The 25,969-nt window shown below is 38.6% G+C and overlaps 1 protein-coding gene across 12 annotated transcripts in view; it reads right to left on the reverse strand.

Moving 5' to 3' along the window:
- Window positions 1–25,969, reverse strand: part of DLGAP2 (DLG associated protein 2) — a 463,673-nt gene that overhangs the window by 43,142 nt on the left and 394,562 nt on the right. For all 12 annotated transcript variants that reach the window (XM_071807014.1, XM_071807012.1, XM_071807011.1 and 9 more), the window contains 2 exons: window positions 14,653–14,800; window positions 10,858–11,077 (listed from right to left, as the gene is read on the reverse strand). In XM_071807014.1, coding sequence (XP_071663115.1) covers window positions 10,858–11,077; window positions 14,653–14,800 — 368 coding nt within the window. The remainder of the gene's footprint in view (window positions 1–10,857; window positions 11,078–14,652; window positions 14,801–25,969) is intronic.

Below are 25,969 nucleotides of genomic sequence, written 5' to 3' on the forward strand. Positions count from 1 at the left end.
AGTATAAGTACACACTACAATCTCCCAGAGGGAGAACAGTATAAAAGGAATTACTGTAATCAAGTCATTCAGTGTGTAAGTTGTTGCCTCCATATTGAGGAAACTTAGGTCTGTAGGCAGCCCATGTTACATAAGCGATAAAATCTGTTTTGACAGTGTAATTAATGTTAGTCTCAAAACAGAAATGCAAATCAAACAAGACATCAAGGTCAGAAACTGTAAGCCTTTGCCAAAGTTAAAGGAGATGTGGGCAACACAAACCTCATGGATTGCTGATGGACTAGTTTACAAAGAGTTCTATTTTAGAGCAGTTAATTAGTGAGAAATTATAGCCTAACCAGCATCCTGTAGATGGCAAAGTGCTGGCAGCTGTTTTGGTCTTCTCAACAGTTCCTACGTGCCTCTAAAATACTGAAGCTGCATTAGAAAACCACCATCTCAGTTTTTCAGCTGCAGGAAGGAAAAAGGTACCTTTAACCATGTTTACAGAATTTATGCACAGCTTTTCAGGAATACAGGTTGCATTTGTCACATAATGAAAACAGTAAGAAACAAAGAGAAAAAAGAGCTCCAAGTGCTCTTACTGGGCTCTTACTCTTTCCACATTGAAAGAAAATTGAAAATTTGAACATGTTTTTCAGTAGAATCAAACCAATATTACTGTAATTCTATAGTTAAAAAAAAATTATCTTCTTGAACTCCCATGTACCCTTATCACTCAGGTAAAATAATTTCCATCAGCCTCCTAAACCCACTCACAGACATATTATGCAGGCTTGTCATTGGATTTTCTATTCTCATTCTTACAATAACTATGTGCAGCTTGTGATTTTCTTTAACTTACAGTAAGGAATTTTAAACTGGATGGGATGAGAAAAATAATTTGATCACAATCTTAAGGAAGTGTTGCAGAGCAGAATAATTTTAATAGTGCATTATGATAATAGTCCTGCATTAAAGAATGTAAGTGATTACAAAATATTTTAATTAAAGATAAATAAATACCCTTAAATTATTCTTTTACTCCTCAGAAAGGTACAAGTCTGGACACAATCTCATAGTTCACTTTTGAGATCAGTAGCAATACAGGCAATAGCCAAATGAAGAAATCATTTTACTCAAGATGCAGATGGAGTCAGTGTCAGCGTCAAAACCAGTGCTCAGAAAGCCAGCTGCAGGCTACCAACTCTGTATTTAGGTGCAGGAAATTATACTGCTGGCTTTTGAGCTCTCTCAGTTATCCTTGTCTTCAGTGAGACCAGGATTTAATCTCGGGTTTCATCCTGTAATGCAATTTGAATAGGCCTGACTTTTCAGATTTATAAAAGTTAGCTAGCTATACTATGCTATCATGGTAGACAATTTATATAGGCAACAGAGAGAAACAGGGATGACCAGAGGACAACTGCTTTCATAACAGATACCAATCCTAAAGGAGAAAAATCACATTTCATTGACTATAATATGACATTAATGTGACTGCCTTTGACAGCTACATTTTAGATATATGTATTAGGTTAGATGAATTTTTATGACTGAAACTTTTATGTTTTTTCCAATTGGGGGAAGGAGATGAAGAGTGGAAATATATGTATTTTTCTGGACACAGAACTATCCCAAGAGGGAAAGAAATGGATATAAAAATCATGACTCATTGACATGTCCTTGATATTCTGTTCTCAGTCTCAGAAAGCCAAGTGACTTCAAACTCAATATTTCCCCTAACCCTGTTTGGCTGTCCTCTAGTTGCTCATTTGGAGTAGTGATGAGCTGCTTGGATTGGTCTGATATTCCTGATTTTCAGTGTGCATATTTTAATGAACTCTATATGGAGACTAAACCATGGCCTTAGAGTACAGAGTTTGTTGGTAAGTATCAGGATGCTATTAGGTGAGTATAAGACACCTGAGCGTGGTTATGGGTTTTTTGACTGTCTGTTGGTGCACCAGAGGATCCACATGCTGTATTCAGTCTGAGTCAAAGTCACCAAAACATAGCTATCTAATACCTTTTTCGCAGGTCCTAGGTCCTCCTGCCTAGTATCTTTATTTTCTCTGATCCTTTGGAAAAAAAAAATCTTTCAAGTATGTTTAAGTATCAAGTTTAGGAATTGCCCTTCTAGGGTAGATCTGAGTCTGAATAAAATTCCTGACACAGAAATTGAGACTTAAGTACAAGTTTATCTTGAAATTCTATTTCAGGGAAGTGAAAATAGAGGATTGGAGTTGCTGAGAGGCTGGCAAAGATGTGCAAGCATCCCAACACATTTTTAGTATTTAAAATCCCCAGAATTGGCTGGAAATAAAACTAAATGCAACTATAAAAGCTTTTCTTCTACTTCTGTGCCTCTCCACTGAAACATAGATACAGCTTTAGTTAAATAGTGAAGAACTTGCTTTGTCTCTAGCTGCAGATGCCTCTGTTATTTGGAAGCTGCCCACTAGTATTCTGTTCTCCTGGAAAAGGCAATTTAATAATGTCCCTCAGGAGAGGTACATCTGTAAGTGGTGAGCATTAATCACAAAGTCCTTGCCATAGAATCATTTTGGTTGGAAAAGACCTTTAAGATCATTGAGTGCAACCATTAACCTAACAATGCCAAGTCGACCACTAAACCATGTCCCTAAGAACCTCATCTACACATCTTCTAAACACCTCCAGGGATGGTGACTCAACCACTTCCCTGGGCAGCTTGTTCCAATGCCTGACAACCCTTTCCATGAATAAGTTTTTCCCAATAGCCAATCTAAAACTTCTCATGAAGAAGAACAGTAGCAAAAGCACCTGAAATTGCCTCCCTATATGCCTGTTAATACTTTTTTAGAAATAGCGTTACTATCCAATGTACATTCTAGAAGCAGAAGGGTCCCTATGGAAGCAAGACTTGGCCTGCAATAAGGGAGTTTATTGTTATTTTGAAGTGCAACTCTCTTTCTTCACACATAAGCCCCTGTGCTTTTGCTAAGACCCACAGGAGAGGAACTCCCCTGTGGCTGCACACACAGTTTTTTGGAAGAATTTTTTTTGTTGTAAAGAAGCTAAAACAGAACACAGCTCACACTCCTGTTGTACTGAAAGTATAATGAAGCTAAGGGCCGGTTTGTCAGCAAGCAAAACTGGGTCAGCTTCAAGAGGGTTACGCTTAGTTACATTAACTGATGGGCTGAGGCTCTGATGGATGAAATATTACATGTGAGCTAGTAAAAATTAGTGTCAGAATGCAATCAAAATGATGTCTTTGTACCCAGCACAGAAAGCATTGTAATTCCAGTGCACACATCATCCTTATGGCTCCTGACGTACATGCCTTCAACAAAAAACAGGACTGAGTACATGTGAAGAGCTTCTGAGAAGACTCCTTAGACATTTTTTTCATTCACTGAGGAACACAGAATGAGAAGCACTGGCAGGAGAGGGATCCTGCCTTCTTTTCCACTGCAAGTACCAGGAAGCACTATGAACTGGTTCGTCCAGGTTCACCTCCCCTGTGAGCTTCCCACAGCTGCACACACCCACCTGCAGACAATACCCCGTGGCAACCTCAAGTTAAACAGCTGGGCTAATATTTAGCTCTGCCACTGTTAGGTTCTATCTTGTCAGGAAGGCTTCAAACACCTGAGCAGTAAATTACCTCTCTTGTATGATTTTTTTTTTAGTTATCTTTTTTTTTCCTTTTTTTTTTTTTCCTCCTTATGATACAGAAAATGAAGCTGAGAAAACTCTGTGAAAACAGATCCCACAGAACAGCTTTGAAGCCAAATTCTGCCAGGGAAGGGAGCATGGGTGTCCATTTTAATAAAAAGAGAACCAGCTGTCTGGCAAATCTAATAGGTTACGGAGGAATTATGTCAAGCACAGAACAGCAGGAGCAAGGGAGAAACACTCATTATACATTTTTTAAACTAACCATAGATGGAAGGCAGTGATTTCAATTTTTTTGTCTTTGCCTCTGCAGATCATCTGCACCAAGGAGAATGAGAATTATGAGAAGCTCCTGGCCACTGTTCCAACTGTTTTCATGCCTCATCAGCCTGAAGAGGCCAGGCAGCCCTGATTAGCACAGCCCTACTCCATCTCAGGGAATCCTAGACCTATGAACAGTTGCAATGGCCCCTTGGCCATCCTCTGTTGAACTCCTCCAACCAAAGGGCTTGTGTCACCTTCATCCCAGCGACTCCCTGGACCACTTCCACCATGTAGAGCTGCTATTAAACAGCAGTGTCAGCACAGCAGCAGAATTTCAATGTATTTAAAAGAACTAAAGACTAATTATTCTCCTCAGATATACCCAGAGCAATGAAAATGATGTGTGCGCATCCAAGAGTAGAACCGGGCTCATCGTTTGTTAGTATAAGATTTATTCTCACAGTATAGGCACACAAGTTGGCATAGCATCAAAGTATTAATTCAGGATCCCCAAGTGCTCCTACAGATATATAGTATGTTTCCTGCAGAGAATTAGAGTGCCAGATAATTCCTTGGAGCCCCAACAGTAATTAAACAAAGTCAATAGGTAAGTTATAATGGAGAAAACAGCCTTCTGTATCTTATTTGGACTTAAAGTTTCGCGGTTTTAAACATACCTGTTGTGGATACAACTGCTAGCTATTATTTAGCAATGGATACCAGCAAAAACCTCTAAGACTCAGCTGTTATTTCTATAGAGAGAACAGAAACTGTGGAGATGTTACTTCAACCCATTTGGCTGGGTTTTCCTAGCCATAGTGTGTTGCATTAAGAAGATCCAAGCAGCCACCTGGATGAAGTATCTCATGCTTGAGAAAATGAAATCACAGATTAATTGATGATAAACCAGTTTTCTTTTAGTAACTGAGGAGTGAGGTTTTCCAATTTTTATACTTCTATACATTTAACAAGTAATTTTTGAGCCTGCTGTTCTACAGGCTGAACAGTCCCAGCTCTCTTATCCTTTCCTCATGGGAGAGATGCTAGAGACCCTTTGTCTTCTTGGTGACCATTAATTGAACTCCACTAGCTCCATATGCAGTAGCACCATGACTTTTGTCCTGCCTTGGTAATCTCTTATCTTTGGAAAAACAAAACAAAACAAATAACCAACAAACAAAAAACCCCCAAACTACTGCCATTAGTGTTCAGATGACAACCAGAGAACCAGAACCAAAACCTTTTGGGGTCTGCAGGGGTAGATGTGCTATGGAACAGTACTACTTCTTGATGACATGTCATAATCTCATGCCTTTGTGTTTGTAGGTACAGGACCATGCAGTGTATTTATGGGTAATGGGAGTTTTGTGACGGAATATCAAATGCGCTCTAAAAATTCACCCTGCGTAGCCCCTTACTTAAAAAATGGAAAGCTGAAAACGGCTTTAAGTCAGTAGAAAGGAAACCTGCAATTCCTCAGGCATTCTGAGTAATTGTACGAGCTGTAATTGAAAACTCCCTCATGCAATGTGACCTTGTTTGAATTAATTGGTTTTGGAATTAGTGCTCAATAGTTCAGTAAATGTGGAATTCTCTGAAGTTTACTCATTGCCAAGCAAAGTCCTACTGGCTGAGAAAAGTAAAATGGACCAAAGACAGTTTCCTGCTTCTCATCTCTATCAGGAGACTCTTTATTAGTAGGGCTACCTGCCACGAATGAGATAAAAGGAGGTGCATATACAACTGATCTGACAGGTTTGCATCGTGTTACATTTTCTAGGCAAATGAGGTAATTGTAATGCAGTGTATGGGCCACTTAAGGCTAGTAACACTATATCTCCTGAAATCACTGGGTTCTTCATGCTGAGTTTCTCTCAAGGTCAGCTAGAAAACCCTGAAGTGGGAGAAGAAAAAGTTATCTTGGACTGACTCTTAACATTAGGAGATAAATCCAGAAGGCCTTTGTGTACTGTGAAGTCCATAGCTAGGTGGACTTTTTTGGTCATTAATCCATTCATAAAAAATACAGTCTCTGTTGTAGCCAAATGATTTGGGTTAGAGGAAGCTGTAAACTACTTTTAAGTAACTGAAGATGATGCTTCCTTTTATTTATCAGCCTAAAAGCTGAAGAACTTAACTAGAAACACTCATTCAGTGCTTGTTGCTGGAGAAGAATTTTGGACCTCTAAGTGACATGCTTCATTTCCTCCATATAGGATATTTAGTCTTTTCTGTTTCAGCTGTTTCACTTTGCATATAAAAGCAATATTCACTGAGCAGATATACCACCTGATGGGTGAATGTCCTGAGCAGCAGGCTAGAGTGGCAGTGACTCTATCAATAAAGGTGAAAGTGGTTTATACAATACGTAATGCTGCCATAAGGAGAAACTGAGTGTGACCCCTGCCTCTGAACAGACAATAACCTGGTGTTCAGGATATCCTGGCTGGCCAAAGGTGCAAATACCAAATTACTCTTTGTTTCAGAGAAGGGATTTTAACAAGTTATTCTGTTTCACAACAGACCATCCTAACTGCTACCTCCAGTATCATTGCAATCCAGTAAGTATTTCTGCATCCACAGTAAAACCAAACATCATCAGCAGGAAAAAAACTGTGAGGAAACATCCTGAAATATTCTATAACATATGGAGTAAGTAATTGTCCTGGTTTTAGCTGAGATAGACTTAATTTTCTTCCTAGTAGCTGGTACAGTGCTGTGTTTTGGACTTAGTATGAGAATAATGTTGATAACACACTGATGTTTTAGTTGTTGCTAAGTAGTCCTTACATTAAGTCAAGGACTTTTCAGGTTCTCCTGCTGCCCTGCCAGCGAGGAGGCTGGGAGTACACAGGAAGCAGGGAGGGGGTAGAGTCGACACAGCTGACTCAGACTGACCAAAGGGATATTCCACATCATATGACATGTGAACTAGGGGGAAAGTTAGCCAAAGGACTGCTGCTTGGGAACTGGCTGGGCATAAGTCAGTGGGTGGTGAGCAACTGCATTGTGCATCACTTTGTTTTGTATATTCTTCTATTATTATTATTATTATTTTTTCCTCTTTCTGTCTTACTCAACTGTCATTATCTTAACCCACAAGTTTTACCTTTTCTTTTTCCACTTCTCTCCACCATCCCACTGCAGCAGAGTGGGGAAGGCGGGGTGAGCAAATGATTGCTGTGGTGCCCGCCAGGTTAAACCACAACAGTCATATACAGGACTTTCTCGACATATAGGATATGTAACGAAAATAAGTTGACTTTCACAGGCAAAAGAACAAAAAGGGAGACAGTGCTCACTATCTTCCAGACCTCCTCACTGGTTAAGTTTTCATCATAAATCTAGTGGTGTACCAGGGTATTTGAATTACTTTTCAGTGAGACAGGCCAGGTCTTGCAGGTGGCATAATGTGTTACTGCAGCACTGCTGCCAGCCTCTGTGCACTCTGTTGCCCCACAGGACTATACAGCCAGGGTGCACTATCCACTGAGCTGGTGGTGGCACAGCTCTGGCACCTTGTAGCTGTATCTCTGGTAGCTTGTGTCTGTCCCTGCAGTACTCTACTACATTACTCAGACATTACCAGGAAAGAGCCTTCCAAGCTGACAGCATAGTGTATATAGGTGCAGATATACTTAGACAATAAGGAACCAACCTGGTAATACCTGGAAGAGTGACCCAGATTTTATGCACTCTTCCTGAAACGTGAAGCATTGCTTGCAAGAGTAGCAGAGATGTAAGGCAGTAGTAGTTAGGATGACTACTGCACTCTGTGACTTCCCATTCAGGAAATTACATGTTGTCTGTGATGGAGGGACAACGTGGGAGGCAGTGGCAGCTGGAGCTGTGTTTTCTCAGCTGTGCTTCTGACAGCTGCAAATGCATGCAGTTCACAGACAGAAAGCATATGCTGTCATTCATGGCTTTTAACATGAAGTATTTTTTTACTGGGTTCATTATCTCTTTACAGAATGAAACAGGATGGATAGAAATGCCCTACTCACAATGAAATATGAGTCTTAGCAGGGGTCACACGGAGTCCAGGTCTAGCTTACAGTGTGCCACCAAGCTGTCTGTCTCCTCTGTATTGTCACTTGTCTCATTCATTTACACCTGGGCCAGCAGGTACTGCCCTATGTCTTGTCTCTTTACAGTTTCCATCAGAGGTGGAGAAGGCTGGCTTCACAAATAATTGAACTACATGGGTCCGTGCCAACGTTTTGTGTTCATTAGCACCATAGGTATTACCAATGAACCATCTGGCTTTCTCTGTAACATTGTACACATTTAAGAAGAGCTGATTACTGGTAGTTCTTTCTCCATCTATTAGAAAACCCTGTTAATAGAGGCCATTAATAATGTTCCACATAACATTCATTATAGTTGCAACCTTCCTACCTTCTGAAAGCTGCTCATGCATCAAGGGACATTTTAGGAAACTGCACGCTGTAAATCTATATTCCATACTTTCATGATTGAATTAATAGATCAAATATTACATTTTTAGATACATTAATTAATTTTTAGCTAAGCCTGTGTGTTATGATTTAATTGCTTTATGACATCGATAAGAGGCAGTCATGACCTATATCACTAAAATTTCAAGTAATAATTAAATTGCAATGCCTGTTAATTTTCTAAGAAATTGCTTTAGTTTCTTTGTCAAGAAGAGTTTGTTACATCAGAAGCAAAAAAGGAATTAATGTAATGTAATTTTCCTATGAATTCAAAAGACTGAATTGGAACTGAAGGCTGACATGAAACATCACCTTTTTGACATTTATTTGAATGAGGCCCCATATAAATGTCAAATACCTGCCAACACCATTTTCACATTTCAGGCAACTGCTTCTTTTACAATTTTCAGAGAGGGCTAGATAAGTTTTTGTTTGTTTGGGATTTTGTGTGTTGTTGTTGTTGGTTGGTTGGTTGTTTTTTAATTATATTAATGGTAGGAAATGAAGCATCTCCCTCCAAAGTTATAGAGGCTGAAGAAAAAATACAGAACAGTTACCCATATGGTTTTAAAAATTAGAACTTATTTGGCAACTGACATTTTCAATTAGCAGTGAATCCCATAATCCTTACTTTTCTTATAAATCAGATAAATATTTCTAATTTGAATATTTATCTTAAATGGAAGCTGAGGACAAACTTGCTCAGTGGTACAGATAGCATTATCTCCAATACAGAATGACACTCAGAATTGTACACAGTCCACAAGCTTGGAAGCAGTTTTGGCTCAGGAAAACATCTTAAATAATATTTTTTTTTTCTTTTCTTTTTTTTTTTTTTTCTCCACAATGTCAATATCATCTCACTACAACAGAGCAAAAAGAATAAATATTTGGGCAAGAAAATCTATCTGACAAATAATTCCCAAGATGAGGGAGAAGCCATGCATGAAAAGAAGGTTAAAGTTTTCAAAACCACAGTATCTAACTAGCAGACTGCTAATCAGTGCAAAACATTTTCATATGTATGAAAACACTGGGATGCAAACATATTTGCTGCCTAATCAGGTTATTTTCACGAATATATTATATTATTCAGTTTTTGAACTCTAGAGAATTCAGTGAGAATTTTGGGCTTATCTAGCACATAAACTTAAGACAGCTTAGGCTAAAACCAATCAACTTGGCAACCGAAGTAATTCTGAAAGTACTCCAATTTGGTATTTGAGTCAGACACTAAAATAGATCTTTAGTTGTGTCTTTCGCCATGGAAGGTTTCCTCATAATAATCACACAGTACTGTATGACAAAGATGAAAATTAGTCTCTGTGGAAGCTATAAAATCTCATTTTATATCATGATAGATCTCTATTAAATAAAGGACAGAAACATCCCTAGAGGTGGCACTGTAAGCCACAACTTCTGGTTTCACACAAAATTATATATAGCAATTAAAATACTATGCTTAAGATAAAAATAACATTTTATGGTACTTGTTTAATTTAAATTTCTGTTATTCAACCTCAACTTATTTCCTTTCTAAGCACCCACTGTTCTGTTATTCAACAGATGTGTCAAGCAAATAATTAAAAAGTACTTTTGCATGATACATTTTGAGTTCTATTTTTACCTTTTGTAGATGGGTAGCCTGCACTGCAATTTAATAGTACATGGCAAGGACGGTATCATAATTAGAAACTAATATTAACATATTTGGAAACATAAAAGTGAATTTGAATCACTTAAAGAATATGTATTTGTTGTAGATTTCATTTTAGTTATTTAACTGGTATCTGTGCAGTATTTTCTCTACCAATACTAAATGTTGATATTCTAAAACGAATAAAGCTGTCATCTTTGCTAAGTAACTAATAAGGGAAAAGCAAGTTGCTGGAAGAATGTTAAAAGATCCTAAAAGTGAATGGTTTAACAAGGAATGTGAATGGTTACTGATGAGTAATAGCAGTTGTGTGAAACTTGCCATAATATTTATGATTCACTGTACTGATACAACTGGTTACACCTTTTCTAAAAGTATGTAATTAATTCCCTGTTAATTGCCTATGAGTGTTTAGACCAAGTATTTAAAATCTTGCTTATCTTTTTATTTTTGGTACTTTAATGATCTAAATTAAAATTGGTGCAACCAATTCTATTCAGAAGATCAATTACTTGATAGAAATAAAATACCAAAATGTCTAACAATATCCAAATGTTAGCATTTGCACTTTTTATATGTGCACCTGGATAACTATGTCTGGGAAATGGAGGTCAAAACTCCAGGTCCATTGTATTATGCTTGCAGGATTCTCCCCAGAAGGAGTTTTTTCCAAGTGGTAGCCACAACAGTACAGCATTACAAACCTAAGAATACTGGTATCAAATATTGTCACTGCACAGGGAAATTGTTTCCACTGTCAAACATCCTTTTACGAAACAGAATGACATATTTTTACATGCAGAACAATGGAAGGGTCAGTGTAGATTTGCTTACCTGTGGTTGACCTGATAGTGGAGGTGATGTTGGAAGATGCCATCGCAGGTATACATTCATCATCTTGGGAATAGCCTGCCTGAATGGCACGCAAGTAACTGTGGCTTCTTGTTCGGAAACATCCAGGGAGGTCAAGGGCATCCATTGCCTGAGCTTCAACTTCACTAAACACTGATTCACACACCGATTCAAATTGCCCATTAACCTCTGCTTCACTCATCTGAATAAACAACAACAATGCATTTGATTTTTGACTTGCTTTTTTGTGATCATCACGGCCTCAACATCTCAAATGGACACCTGTACATTGATGAAGAACTGTTTTAGCAAATAGTTAAAATGTAGTAATCCCTTCTGATCACATTCACATTTTTTAAATTTACATCGGCTGTTTATATCTATATAGTAAGTACATCACACATGCCATATGATTAATCTTACATTTAATATCTTCTGGCATATTCAGATGATTTTAAATACTCGATTAAATGGTAACCAACAAGACCAGTCTGTGCTGATATAAATCCGTGTTCTGCCAGGGTAGGAGAACAGAAATCATGTTTATCAGTATTAGCCCTGAAAAGGTGAGGGTGAATTGCCTGGGTTCCTCACTTATCAGCAAAGTTATTACTCCTGTGGATATTTAGCCTGTGGGGCAGGTTGCTATCTTCCTCCCACTATAAGGAAGTATCGTATACTTGAAGATGTGTAAGTTCAGGGGAGGTGACACTTCTGAAAGGTCTGAGAAATATTGTATCTAGACTTGTGTCCAGTGAAGCATGTGAAAGAATAATCATTGTCTGGAACAGAGTGAAAAGTGGTCAGATGGGAAAGCAATGCTTGGATCACCTTTGGCCAGGAAGGCCCTAAACCAGACTCGTTCCCTGATTAACTGGGTTAGACATTCAACAACTGTGGAAAAAAGAGATGCAACCAGTACTGCTGCCTTTTCTTCAGCAGCATTATTTTAAATCTGGTGCTTCTGCCACCAGCAGCGCTAGGAACCCTGCCCACCAGTGCACCTGGATGTGCTCACCTGCACCACCTCCCAGCCTGGCCCCGTGGGGGATTGCAGCACCAGCCTCCAGCTCCTGCAGGGCCTGGGCAGGAGCCAGCACCTTCCTGCTGACCCTGCCCTGCAGACTGGCCATGATGCAAGACTGCACATTTTCAGGCAGCTTTTATGACAAGCAGGGTCTAGGCAGTCTGGCCAAACTCAGGGAACCTCTCAATAGGGAACTGTGTGTTGCAGTTTTGAGGATGAGTTCATAAACTCTATCTTGACAACTTTTAACAGGTTCTCTGAAGTCAGCCCTAACTACCTGTAAATGTGTCTGAATAATTCGAAATTATGTTTATCCAAAAATCAGTCAGGAAGTTAACACTGGACAGAAAAATGCATGACCTCCTGGTAATACTTTTTTTTTTTTTAAGGAAGTGCTAGAACCAGTATAAATACCAAGTTAAATTAATAGTGTCACTGAACAGCACATCCAGTTGATATTACTTTTTCTATACGGCTGCTAAGTGCATTTTTCATTATTAGTGTTCCTAGTACATCATTCATTATGGAAACGGAACGAGTGTAAATGTTTCAAATGTTTCAGGATTTTGATTAAGTAAATGGAAATTTCATACGGAACTTCTGATGATAATGAAGAACTGATATTTTAATTTCATGTAAGACATTTTGGCTACTAAATCTCTTTTGAAAGGAATTACATTACCCTTCACAAAATTTGCTTCTAATTAAGTTAAGCAGACTAATGTAATTCCAAAAATTAAAAAAAAAATCTTACTCTGAAATATTTTGCATACAGGAAATTTATGGTAATGTAGTCCATAAACACTTTAAGTCCTAACAACTTATTTCAAACTAAGGTCATTGGCAATAGAAAAAAAAAGTTTAAAAACTTAAATTAAACATATAAACCATGACAGCCATAATCTTTCTTGACGCTGCTCTTGGTTAAGAGTGAAAAAGGAAGTATCTCAGAAAAAAAATATGTTAAAAATAGTACAAATCATACAAACTGCTATTGTGTAGATGGGACAAGAAGGTGATGGTGTAATGAAAAATGAACAGGAATGAGCAAAGGTTCAGAACTTATTTGAATACATTTACTTCATGTAGCATCTCTTAAATGCATTTATTACTCGTCTGGAAACAGCTGGACTGTGAGGTAGGAAGTATGTGGTTGACACAAAATTACATAGGTTGGTGAAGACTGAAAAAGAAAATAAGGAACTGTATCCAGCAGGTTTAGTTAATCTGGCCAATTGAGCAATCTACCTGCAAGTGAAATCTATTGTGCACATCTTTCCAGGTAATGCACAATGGATTAAAAAATTGGAACTACTGGTGAAACCAGTTAGTCATTATGGTCAGCTCAGTGAACATCCCCATGCACAGCCATGGTCAGGGCACCAGAAGATGTTAGAATAGCTCTATATTATAGCATTGTTAGGAGACAGCCAACAGCACTTGCTTTGGATGCAGGATCTAATCCTTGTGAAACTCTCTCAAAACCAGAGTATAACAAAAATAGAAAATAACCAAACCAGGGTAATGAAAACCAAGGCATGAAAATGAAGGGGACAGGTTTCACAAGGGAGCTATGAAAAATAATGAAAGGCTTGGAAAATGGCTGACTGTCTAATTCTGATGTGTGCTATACAAGATTATACTTAGATTTATTCCACATAAATTAAGGAATTTGACTGAAGGGCATTACTCAGGCAACCTCCCAGCTCTCTCCAGTCAGAGGAGACTGACAAGCATTTCCAGAGGGCTTTCAGCCCACTTGGGATGTGCATTGTCCTGGAAAAAAACTTTCACTCCATTAACTACAGAAGAAGCTTTAGTTGTTGCCTCAGTTAAAAGCCTCAAGTTAGATGAGTTGAATCCAGGCCTGAATAGCCATGCAATACAAATTGAATGTGAATGAATAAAAAAAATGCTTAAAAAATATTTTGTTTTAATATAACCATTGCGCATAATGAGCTACTATTCCCTTAGGTGCCTCACTAAATGGTCAAAGAAAAATAAAGTAACACATGTCTGAGAAGAGGGCAGGGCCCACCTGTCATGAAGCAACAGAGGGAAGAAATGTCAGGAGCAATACACATTAGAAACATTGGAAATTTTACAGCAAATCCTCTGATAAACAGAACATGCACATACTTCATCAGGCTGCTTGCACTTCAGGCCTGACTCATATCTGACTTCAACATGAATTACTACTAACAAATTAACACAAAACCAGCAGAGTGGAAAAATGCCCTGACTTTTTAGAAGTCCACATGCACAGAATAATTGATGGGACTTATTCTTTCACCCAAGAAGAGCGAAGGATTGAGTTTAGAGGTGAATCACTGGTCCTTTGGAGCATAATTATTTCAATCTATACCTTAATCTGGCAATCCACATTTACTGAAATTAGAATAGATATTTTCAGAGGATGAGTACTGTAGGAGTGTGCCCCTTAGATTCAGTTTGAATCTTCTTAACATTTAAATATTTAATACAGACTGAAAATGAAAGTATCAGTATTTATATTTTTAATGAAAAATAAATGGAAAATATGTATGATAGTGTCCCTTTGCTTCTAGCATTCAGTATTTTTCTTCAAATTTTGAAAAAGGGTTGTGTTCCTTAGAACTAAATTACTTTGACAATCCACATCCTCAGTTTGATATTAATAAGAAAACAAACACACAACAAACTCCTCCACTAGTAACAACTCTTGCATCTGTGATTAACCTATAAGAAAAGTTATAACAAGAATTTCCCACCTGACTAACACAGCTGGCCTGACTGAGCGTGCTCACTGCTCTCATATAGCTCTGATTCCTTGAGCGAAACTTTGGGGAATTGTAGTTTGCAGAGGGATCCAGGTTGTGACCCCCAGGCACGTCACTTGCAGTTTGAAGGTAGCTCTGACTACAAAGGAAAGAGGAAGAAAAAAGGAAAGGGTGTAAAACTACAGATGGAATCAATTAGGACACTGAAGACAGCAGTTTGCATGAGACTCGCAAATCCATTCCCCAGGGTCAAAGTCTCTCTCTCTATAAAGCATCATAGATCTGTTGTAGTCAAACAACTCAGCACGAGCAGACAACCTGTCTGCAGGTCAGCCACCTAGATGGTATGAAATGTATTTAAACATCATCAGTCCTCCTGGCTATTAATGTTGAACTTTACTAAAAGAGAATGTTTAGGTCAACAGGAACAAGAACCAGAGCTAGCGCATAAACCAAAGTACCTAAAAGAATTTCTTCATAGATAAAATCTGTTACTTGTCACACTTTTCATCAAGGTTTTAAGCATCAAGAGACTTTTCATCTTCAAAGATTGATATATTTTTATGAAAGATCAAAATATCCCATGTTTAGCTAAAAAAAAAAAAAAATTTAATAAGGTACTCAGAGCAACCACACGAAGCTCTAGAAATGCTTTTCTTACAACACATCTCCCAGTTTGGAGGACTGGGACCCTACCACCACACCAAGCCCCTTTCAGTATGCTTTCACTACAAAGGTGTGTTAGCCTCCATGTTTTATAGCAAATACATTGTTTATCAACCATTGCAGGAAAATAAAAGAAGCCTAAGAGAAGAACTTTGCTTTGAATACAAAACTTAAAAATAAAAAAGTTGTGAACGAGGTTTACCAGAATTCTAAGAAACTCTGAAAATCAGATTTTAAGAGCCACATGACATTCATCCCTAAACAGCAGCACACAATTTAATTTATGTTTCAGAAAATGTTTGGTTTCATGTGGTAAACAGGCATTTTTAATATTTATTCCTTAAAGGCAGTTATAACAAAAACACAATTTCCAGGAACAAGGGGTTTGTGCCAGTTGAACATCTGTCAGTATCAGTAACACGGTTACTTGACGCTGAGCTGGCAGAGTTACTCAGTGCATCCATGGCTGTGATATGTGCCTGTGTTGTCAGGAATTTCTCTGTGGAAGGAGAACCTTCCTCTCTGGAAGGACCAGACCACTCAGTGAATGAGAAAGCCACAGTTCAACTCCCGGTGCACAATGAGCCACAAACCAGGGCCTTGTGTTTTAGACCATACTCATCAAACATGGAGTGAGGCCATTGGCCAGTGCTTGAGGAAGGACTCAGCCTTCCTCAGTAAGTGGATACAAGCTGAGTTTCAGCTGGGAGCAATCCCTGAGGAGAATTCAGGGAGGAACCTCAGATCCTTTATCATGGTTCTGACTACAGTAGAAAATAGTGTTGTGCTCCACCTGTGTGTGGTCATGTCCATAGATGTCAGATGTGTGATGATCCAGGGTCCCTCACAAAAGCAGATGGGATTTATAGACCAACCACCTCCCCTCGGAACTTATTTATAGCTGGGACACCTATTATCAAGCTCTTCCATGTGTTCTCCCCGGTTTGGCCATCTCAGGGTCAATGTAGTCACAGCCTTGCCTCCTCAGTAGCCCATGGCTGGGCTGTCTGCTTTTCTAAGGTGGCTGCTTTCTTCTTCTCCAGAAAAAAGGACTGGATTTGTTTTCACTTTGGTGCAAAGCAGACTTTTTTTTTTAAATTATTCTGAGGAAATTTCCCTGGAGGACAAATATTTTTTTTTCTTCCTGTCTTTATTCAGTGCTTTCTACAGAATATCTCTGTAACCTCAAGACAGAGGTAAACTATCTAGAAACTAGGCTATAACTGCTAAAACCAACATGAGAATGTATGAGGCTGATGCAGGCATGTGATCAGAGGTCAATAAAGTTATTACAGTCTAAGTGATTTGCAGATGAAGATAGCTGCCTGATAGTGGGTCTAATTTTGTTTCGGATGATTAAAATGAGAACTGTAGCAGCATATTTTTGTTCCCACAGGTATGAAGATTAGGTGAAGAGGTGTAGAGCCTCCCTATCTATATTTAGTTGCTGTATGTAACTAAATCTCCTCTCCTCTACAGCAAGCAGGCTGATGACTGTCACCTGCTTTGTGTGATTCTATGATTCTTTGCATATGCTTTACTAAATCTGTCAGGTATTGTTAATTTAGTGTTTCTCAAAACAGCTAGATGAATCCCCCCTGGACCTTTTGCTTGTCATCAGGTGGTAAATTTTGGAATTCTGAGTTCAGAAGCAGTTTTTGAAAGAGATATTTGAGGTTTTTTCATTAAAACATGGGCCACATTAAGAAAAGATAGCAACAATATAATGAAATAATAAATTATTTTATAAAATACTTAAAAATGAATTAATTTAAACAGGCTCCTAATAACTGTCTCCTTTACTAAGTAACACTAAAGAACTAGTATTTCATAGAATTTGGGTTGGAATGGACCTTTAAAGGTCATTTAGTTCAACCTCCCTTGCAATGAGCAGAGACAAATGAGCATTTCATTATCTTTGTGAGGTATTGCTATCACTAAATACAACCAACAATTTCTGCAGCAATACCTTATTAGGGAAAGAAGTCTAGTATTCCATGGTACTGCTAAGCAGCTGAGTTTTGATGGATGAGTTCGGACATTACCTGATGATAGTTAAATAATTTTTCGTTTATGATAAGAGAGTAAGACATGGGACTGTAGCAAAATAAAAGAAATGTTACCTACATTAGTCTGTAAAAGCAATTTCACATCCGCTTGATGAACACTTTGGAATTTTCCTGATAAAAATAAAGATTAATTTTCATTTCTAAGATATACACTCAAATTTATTTTCTGGAATAAATGTCTCAAAGCATGGTAAAAATTATGATCTCGCTATAAATACGATCCAGAACCAAAATGGCATAGACCCAAAAGTTACATAAGGAAGTTGCTCTCAAATGTTATTATCTGTTGCTCAAGGAACTTTCATGCTTGTCAACAATGCTACAAAGCACACACCCTACATGACATTGGTAAATGCTGGCTTTTCAATGACATCTACCTCATCTATAAGGAACAAAATTCTTGACATTTACTTCCAAAACATCACAGCTCTATCACTTTGCTAAAATAAAATAATTTTATTTTATACACCATAGTAGATGATCTTATATCTCAGCTGATCACTGAAAAGGGGAAAGACAAGCATGAGCGCATGAGATCATTTGACAGTTCACCTCCAGGACAACACACAAATGCACATATTAACAGCAAAGAAGTGACTCTAAAGTTCGGTACTATGACAAAGGGGGAAGAGGATGAGACTAACAGGAAAAATTAAACTGGTATGTCAGTCTTCTTCCCATTTGCTTTTCCAAATAAACAAGATCTTAGGAACGGATTTCCTTTTAAAAGCTTTTTTTGTCCTCAAGGGTTGCTTTTCCCTTTCCATTAGCTAGGACCAGTCCAGGGCAGTTAGGAAGAAGTCTTAAATTTAATGAGAAGTATCCTACCTATAAGCAAGGCTCAATGCCTAGAGAAAATTCTAGGAATAAGGCAGTGCCATGTAACAACTTCGAAGCTCTTGAGAACCTGTACTCTAAAAGCAAAGCTTTAGAACCCCCAGTGAAGACACCTAAATCTGCAACAGCACTTTCAGTGTTCAACAGATTGCCTGTGAGTATTCAAAGAGGACAAAATATTGTATTATAACCACATAAAGTGAACTAGAGTATTACATGCTTCTCTAGGACAGTATATCTGATAGCATACCTCATTGTATAGCTGGGATAGTACATCAACCTGATATAGAGTGAATGGGAAAGAGGTTGCATATTCCAACAGCAAAACATATAGAATAAGTGAGGAGGCAGCTGTCCAAAGAAGGACTTTCTGTTTAGAAGTTTCTAGAAGCCCTGCATCACAGCCTCCCTTTTGTTACATACCACTACTCTGCAAGGACTCAGCCCTTTGTATACAAACCTCATATGCCCTGTTGCTCCCATACGAAAGCTGCCCCTGCCTCCAGCCCCAAAAGTCACATTTACCAAAACCTGCAAGTACAGCTCTCCTTCATTCTTGACCAAGCCAGATCCTAATCCGTCTCACTCCCTACAGTCCACTTAATACCCAGCTCACAGTTGTCCTGCTCAAGATCTTCAAAAACACCATCCCAGAAGCCAGAATTGGGTCACTTATCCTACTCCGTCCTCTGCAGATTTCAGAAGCACCCATAACAGCTCTGTCTGTCAGCAGAGTCCAGCTCACCCCTGCTACAGCCACCTATTCCCTCGCTGGGGACCTTGGCTTCCACAAAAGCACAAGCTCTTCTCCTTCCTCTACAAACACTTCTTGCCCACACCTCAGCAAGAATGACATTTAAGAGCAGAATGAGGGGAAATAACTGCTGGAAAATACCTACTACTTTAGTCCTACAAGCAACAAGATGTGCAAAAAAAAAAAAGTTAAAAAAAAGGATGACATTTTTACACTTTTTACTCCAGAAAACAAATTTCATTTTGTGTTTTGCCATGGCTTGTAGCCGTCCTTAACAGGACTCAGTACAGGAAAAAGGTAGGAAGAAGCTTACTTATATTGTAATCAAAATGCATTAGACGATGTTTGTCGAAAGACTTCAGGAGAGGGAAGACCACATCTACGTCTCCTTATCTTTTCCCCACTTATGCCATTGCAACCGGAGACTTGTAAAACTAGAGAGCTATTTAGAACATGTTTTAATGAAAGGAACAATCATGTAAGCTAATCCAATAGCTGCAATCAAGCACTAACTAATGATAAGGAAAGGACTCTTATTTTCTCATCTTTAGCCATCTATTATTCAGCCATCTACTTCCTCTCTTAACTGTGTATTTTTAAAATAAGCAAGATGCTTACTTTAAAGGCAGTAAATAACTGACTCTGGGGATTTTCCTGCATTCTACGGTTTTATATAATTTTTGCGAAGTTTATATAGCCGTGGATAGTGTCTGAAGCTGCCCAATGACTTCAGCAGAGGCATTAGGGGGATGAGAGGCATTCCCACTGTGGTCTGTACCGTGGCACCGCACACCACTTGAAGTCTGTCACTTTGTACAGCATTCAGCCCAGGCTTTCTCATCACTGAGTTCAGATGCTGGTGAACACCCAGGATTGTTTGCTGCATGTTTCCTGAAGCCTCTTGTCATTGCTGCATGATGAGTATTACTGTAAGCTAGAATTAAAACATCCAGTACTGTATCATGACTTATAGAACCATTGCATGTTCTGTAGAAGACAAATCCTTTTGTCATTTGGTGAAAAGGTATGTATTATAGTAAAAAAACCTCATGGTTTCACTTTTAGGACAACCTGAAATGCCAGATTTAGAGGCTGACATAGTTCTACAGCTTACAACTTGATCTAGTTGAAGATGTCTCTGCCCATTTCAGAGGGATTGAAATAGATGAATTTTAAAGGTCTTTCCCAACCCTAACTATTCTATGATTCTATAATTCATAGTCAAAATGAAAAAGAAACCCCCTAAATTCTCTCTGCTTTTTTTTTAGTCTGTATTTTATTTTCTAAAAGGTGACTGGTAACATGTACTTTGTCATAAATGTAATACTTTTGCTTAAAAGAGTATGAACATGATGCCAACAATGCAGCAAATGTCATACACTTGGCAAGGTCATTCCTTGATCTACTCACATTCGAAACAGCAATCACTCCCCAGAGCACCTATTTTCTGTCAAATGTTCAGCCATCAGTGCACCCTGGGTCAAGAAGGCACCAAAATTGAATCAAAGTCTTCCCAGGCCCCTAAAAGTTGCAGTAAGAAAGTTACCTTCTGACTCTGAATGGGTCTATCAGGTTTATTAAGGGAGCATCAGACATAAAAAAAGGCAATTTTCCATCAAATTAATTTTTGGAATGGTAATATTCTAAAATGGTACCTTTTTATTTGCATGATCATGCCTGCATTTGTCCAAAAATCTGGGAATGAATGGGAACATTAAAGAAAGTACAATCACCTCTGTTTAAATCAGTATATGCAATTCAGAAGTATCATTCTGTGACAAGAAGACAGAATTTGTAAAAGAATTCATCTTAGGCACCTAAAGGGGAGGTGCATTAAGATTATCAAGGTAGCATAAGTTATCAAAAACTATTTTATTGGGAGATTTGCATTTCAATGGATATCCATTTCTCTATCTGGATCTATCTTAATGTCTTTGTAGGCACACGAAATAACTCATCGACCAGAATCTAATGATTAAACTTAGCTGGCAGTGCTATTGTACAGCAGTTGCGAGTCACACTGTGTCTCTGAGGATCCCTGCTGAAGTCAATAGAGATCTGCAAAGGTGCACAGACGTGCCTGCCTGCAGCCAGTTCTAGAAGTCAGAGTATAGACATTAAGTCTGATTCCTCCTTTGGAATAGCACAGTTAGTTCAGTTCTTCCTTCTCTGGAATAGCACAGTTAGTCCAGTTCTTTGAAAAAAATCTGAAAGTACACATAAATCTGGTGAATTCATCTGTAGTGAAGAATTTATTTTCTAATCTTTGCCAGACTGGATCCTCTCTTTGATCAGTGATAGATACGAGAATTTGGGCCAAATTAAATTTTTAAGATTCCTATATATTCCATCATTGACTCATAGGCTTTTTAAAAAAAAGGTGCCTGAAAAGTATAGAACATCTGATTTATTACGGGAATATGCTATAGAAGAGGTGGAGATTGCTGTTTCTGTCCTTATGAAATGCCTACTAATCACTGGTAGGAGAGAACCTTTTCTGTCAGTAACTATTTAGGGATTTTGTACAACATGAACCAGAAGAGAATGAGAGGAAATAATCTGGAACAGTTAAACAGTCTGGTGGTTTGATCACTCCTTGCAAAGGTACAGAGGATATAGGCTCAATCAAGCCTGTGCTCCAAATCACGCAGAATGTGCTTGTAATAAAAGAAGTCTGACGTGGGAAACCTAAACTCGGAGCTATTGTTTGTAAGAGGTGACAGATGTGCGCATATGGCTAATCCTAAAAGTCTTGTCCCAATATCCTATTTTGAGCTTGCCCTGGAGAGCAGACAGTGAACTGGAGAGCAGACAGTGAACTGGTCAGCAACAACAAAACTCGGGCAGATGTGATGGCAAAAACTGAAGAGGTATTTAAAGCGTGATGCAGAAGTTCAGTAAATAGATCTGAGGATCTAAGCAGAATGCCAATATTGGATGTATGTTCCCAAACGCCTTTATGGAATTGAAGTATTAATAATTTTCTATGGGAAGCTCTTTAACTTTTTTTTTTTTTCCCTTTAATTTGCTTTTGGTACATATACACATATACATGCAAGAAACGTAATTAGGCAAAACAAGTATAGACTACAGACCATCAAGACTCAGTAAAACATCTGAGCATGAGCTTAACTTAAACATATATGTAAATCCATTAAAGCCAACAGGTCTTACACAAACAAGTGACCTTTTCATACTGAAGTGAAGATATTAATGAGACCATGTAATTTCTGAAGAAAAAATAGACTAGAATTGAGAGAAGTGACAATATATACATTATTTCTTCTTTTTAACCAAAAGCACCTTAATTTTAAAATCCTGCCTGTAGAAGAGAAGTGATTTGTTTCTGCACACATACCTTATAGTCTCAGTTAGTTTTTATTAAAAACTAAACAAATGAGAAAAGCAGCTCTTGTTCAAATGCCAAGGAAAACTAACATATTTGTTGCAAACTGGAATTAATAGGCACCAGAAACCAGAAACATAGTTTCTCTTGGATCTCAGTATTTGTGCTTGTAAAACTGGACTGAATCTTACTGTATTTTCACTGCAATCCACACATAATTGCATCTTTCTGACAAAAGCCTGTTTTATCCCTGAGAAGACTCCAAAGCTTTAGGATCCCCTTTCCATCCCTAATCCAGGGTAATGCACTTCAGTCCTACAACATAAAGCTGGTATTCGTTACAATGAGGCAGGAGATCCGGGCTCAATTGCTCCCTGGGTTTCATATTGTGCTACTTCTAAGAGAACAAGGTGCCTAACAGTGCTTAACAGCACTTCCTATTATTCTGCAAAAGAAGAAAGGATGGGGACTGTCTTCTGACCCCATAAAAGATACTTCTTAGGTAACCGAATGACTGGCTGCCCTTCATCAGCATTCCCTCTTAACCCTGTGGACTAATCTAACCCAGATCTACAGACTGCAGCAGAGGACACTATTGCTGTGCCAGTGGCCCACTGGTAGCATTATTGGTTGATAAGGCCTTGCAATTACCCCTCAAACTCTCCTAAGTATATCTCCAATTTAATCCCTCAGAGACTCCGAGTAGATGCTACTACACTACAGGACCTCAGAAAGCTACTAATAAAGTGTGTAATGAGGCTTTTTAGAGTCAGAAGATCGAGGAAAAACCAATGATAAATAAAAAGTGTTTAAAAGATGAGGGCTACTTTCCTAGTGATTTTTATTTTCCTCATCTCCGCTACTGAAAAGGTTTCTCAGGAAAGGCTTCAAAACCATTCCTGATTTGAAATGCAGAAGAAGAGTCAATGGTAAATTGAAGTCTAACCCTAAAAATTTAAAAAAGGCTTGCATCAGTGGTGGACAGCAATCAGCAATGGATAGCACTGAAATAGGACACTAATTCCTCCAGCAACGAAGCTGTGCTTATACTCTCAATCTATGATTTTTTTGCAGCACACCCACTCTTCTCCATGTGCGCACTGATCTACAGCCTGCAATATCAAGACTTCTCTCTGTGTACTTTCCCCAGGAGAAATAACCACAAATATGCCCGTCAGTAAACGATATGGCGCTGGCACTGCCATTAGGAAAAGAGGGACAAAAAGACAGAGGTCTGGTCCCATTCAGTGCTTCCTAACTTCTCTTTTTTTCTCCCCCCACTTTCTCATGTTGTAAGTGTGCTGTGATCAGCACAACTGGTCACGAACAGTAAGATTTTTTTTAATGGCAATTTCCCACATGTCATAGAGGAGCCTGATTTCTGGAGAGCCAAGGACTCTGGCAGTGAAGTGCTGCCAGATCTTCTCATTGCTGTTTAACACCCTTGCTGTGTGCTTTGGCAACTTTTTGTTGCCATAATAGAGTCTCCAGAATAGAACATGTGGACATGCCTTGGGTCATAGTCCAGATATTCTTTAAGTCAGCATAAATTAGTATGGTCATGGAGAGATGCAATCTTTCCCTCTGAAAAGGGGAAGGGCAGTGAAAGGTCATTTTCAATTCAGATTACTATTTTGACCTGGTTTACCACGAGCTCAGAAGACATGTCAACTGTTTCAGGTCTGTCTTAGGCATATTAGCTTAAACTACTGAACAAAGTGGGTTTGGCATTGACATACCAGACTGTGAAGAATAACGGCTGAAATATGGACATGCATTGTGCTCTTCAAGTGTGTTATGGACTTTAAGAACACCCAATGCAAAGGTGTTAAACACCTGAGAGGCACAGCTGCTTTTTTTCTGACTGTGACTCAGAGTTTGAGACACATTCATAGAGGGGTCAAAACCTGGCAGAGGGTTAGATAGAGAATACAGCCAAGACAAATCACAGTACCACTGGTACTGTACTGTGGTAGTCCACCAAATACTTTGTGCTATGGCAGATTTCCTTCCTCATTGAAATAGTACATTTCTGTACTACCTGTCGGCTTAAGGTGTCTAGACTACAAGCTGCCACAGTAAAGTCCGCCGTTAGAAGTTTGCAAAACAAAAGTACAAATTTCTGTCACCGATTTTGTTTAAATGTAGATTAACCTATTTCATTGTCATGTTTGCAGCATCTAGTTTTCCCATGAGTCACTTCAGGACATAATGGAAAACTTCAGCACAGCATGATTATTCATTTGCATGAGTGATATCGGTATGATCTTCAAATAGAGTGAGTTAACTTTGACTAAACGGTTAGACAGTTTCCAGAATCTTTCACAACACTTCAAAAAGGAGATACTGAAAACAGAACTTGCCATTTCTACTGCGCTGTCCTGTTCATTTACATAATCGGTATATTAAGTACTCTTTTCTTGAAAATGAGAAGCATCGAATAACTGGAACACTATCTTCAGTAATGGAATTTTTTTTCCATCACATAGTCCCAAATTCTTGTTTTCTTTTCAGCTTTCCTTTCTGAATCCTGGCGTCTGTGATGCTTCCATCTCTCAGCTTTGCTTGTTTTTGTCACAAATAGAGAGAAATGACATTTACTAGGTTGGAAGGATACCCTTACAAATAATGTGGGTCAGTCTTTTTTACAGGATTGCACAAAACTTATTAAGAACAGACATCTTTGTTTCAGCTACCAATTCTGTAAACTCTTCAGCTTTTTTGACCTTTACTATGAATGAAAATATCTAGCATCATGCTATCTACCTTCTACAAGCCACCTTTTGCAAACCGCCTTCCGAGCATCCAAGAATGGCAGAAAACTGGACTGAACTGAAAGGGCTTGCATTTCACCTCCAGAAGACCTACATTTGGTAATGGGATACCAAAACTGACATGCAAAAAAGACTTTGTATGCCTAATCATAATGCAAAATAAAAAAATTAATTGAAGAGCTTTAATATTTTTTTCTGCTGAGACTGCTGGGAGTCAAGATAATTTCCTCAATAAATGGGATTGCTGGCATTGTTCCAAGAAAGCAAAAAGTTGGAAAGGAAGCAGATTCAAGTATGTGTCCTGTCTCCACTACGGCAAGCCTTATTGCATTATATTTCACTCAAATGCAATTTAATAATAATAATAAATTACACTGGCCTTTGACTTAATGTTGCAGGACTAACTAGTGCAACATACTACTTAGTCTTTTGAAACAGCATTCACAAAGAACAAATTGAAATGCATGTATTTTCAGTGAGTAATCTAGATGTTTAGGCACATTTAATTATTGAAAAAGCCAGCAAAATTTGAGTGACTTAGGCTATAGCTATACTCAGTAATAAGCTAGGTCCATTACCTGACCCTTTGGCCAACTGGCCTGTACAGTTGAATTTTCTTATCCTCTAGACAGGGTGGCTGCGTCCAACAGGGTTAGTCCCTCAGATATGCCTGGGCACTATGGAGAAGAGAGCCAGGTGGCCACGGCTGAAAACGGGCTGGGGACCATACTGGCTGTGCCAGCACTTTGACAGAGGCGGTGATCAGACGGCAGAGGTTGAGCATATGCCCTGCTTCTGTCATTTGCATAAAACAGCAGTGGCAGACCCTGCTCTGCTTTTTTATTCCCACTGGATGTAAACT

The sequence above is a fragment of the Patagioenas fasciata genome, chromosome 3, assembly GCF_037038585.1.
Source record: "Patagioenas fasciata isolate bPatFas1 chromosome 3, bPatFas1.hap1, whole genome shotgun sequence".
NCBI classification, from domain to species: Eukaryota; Metazoa; Chordata; class Aves; order Columbiformes; family Columbidae; genus Patagioenas; species Patagioenas fasciata.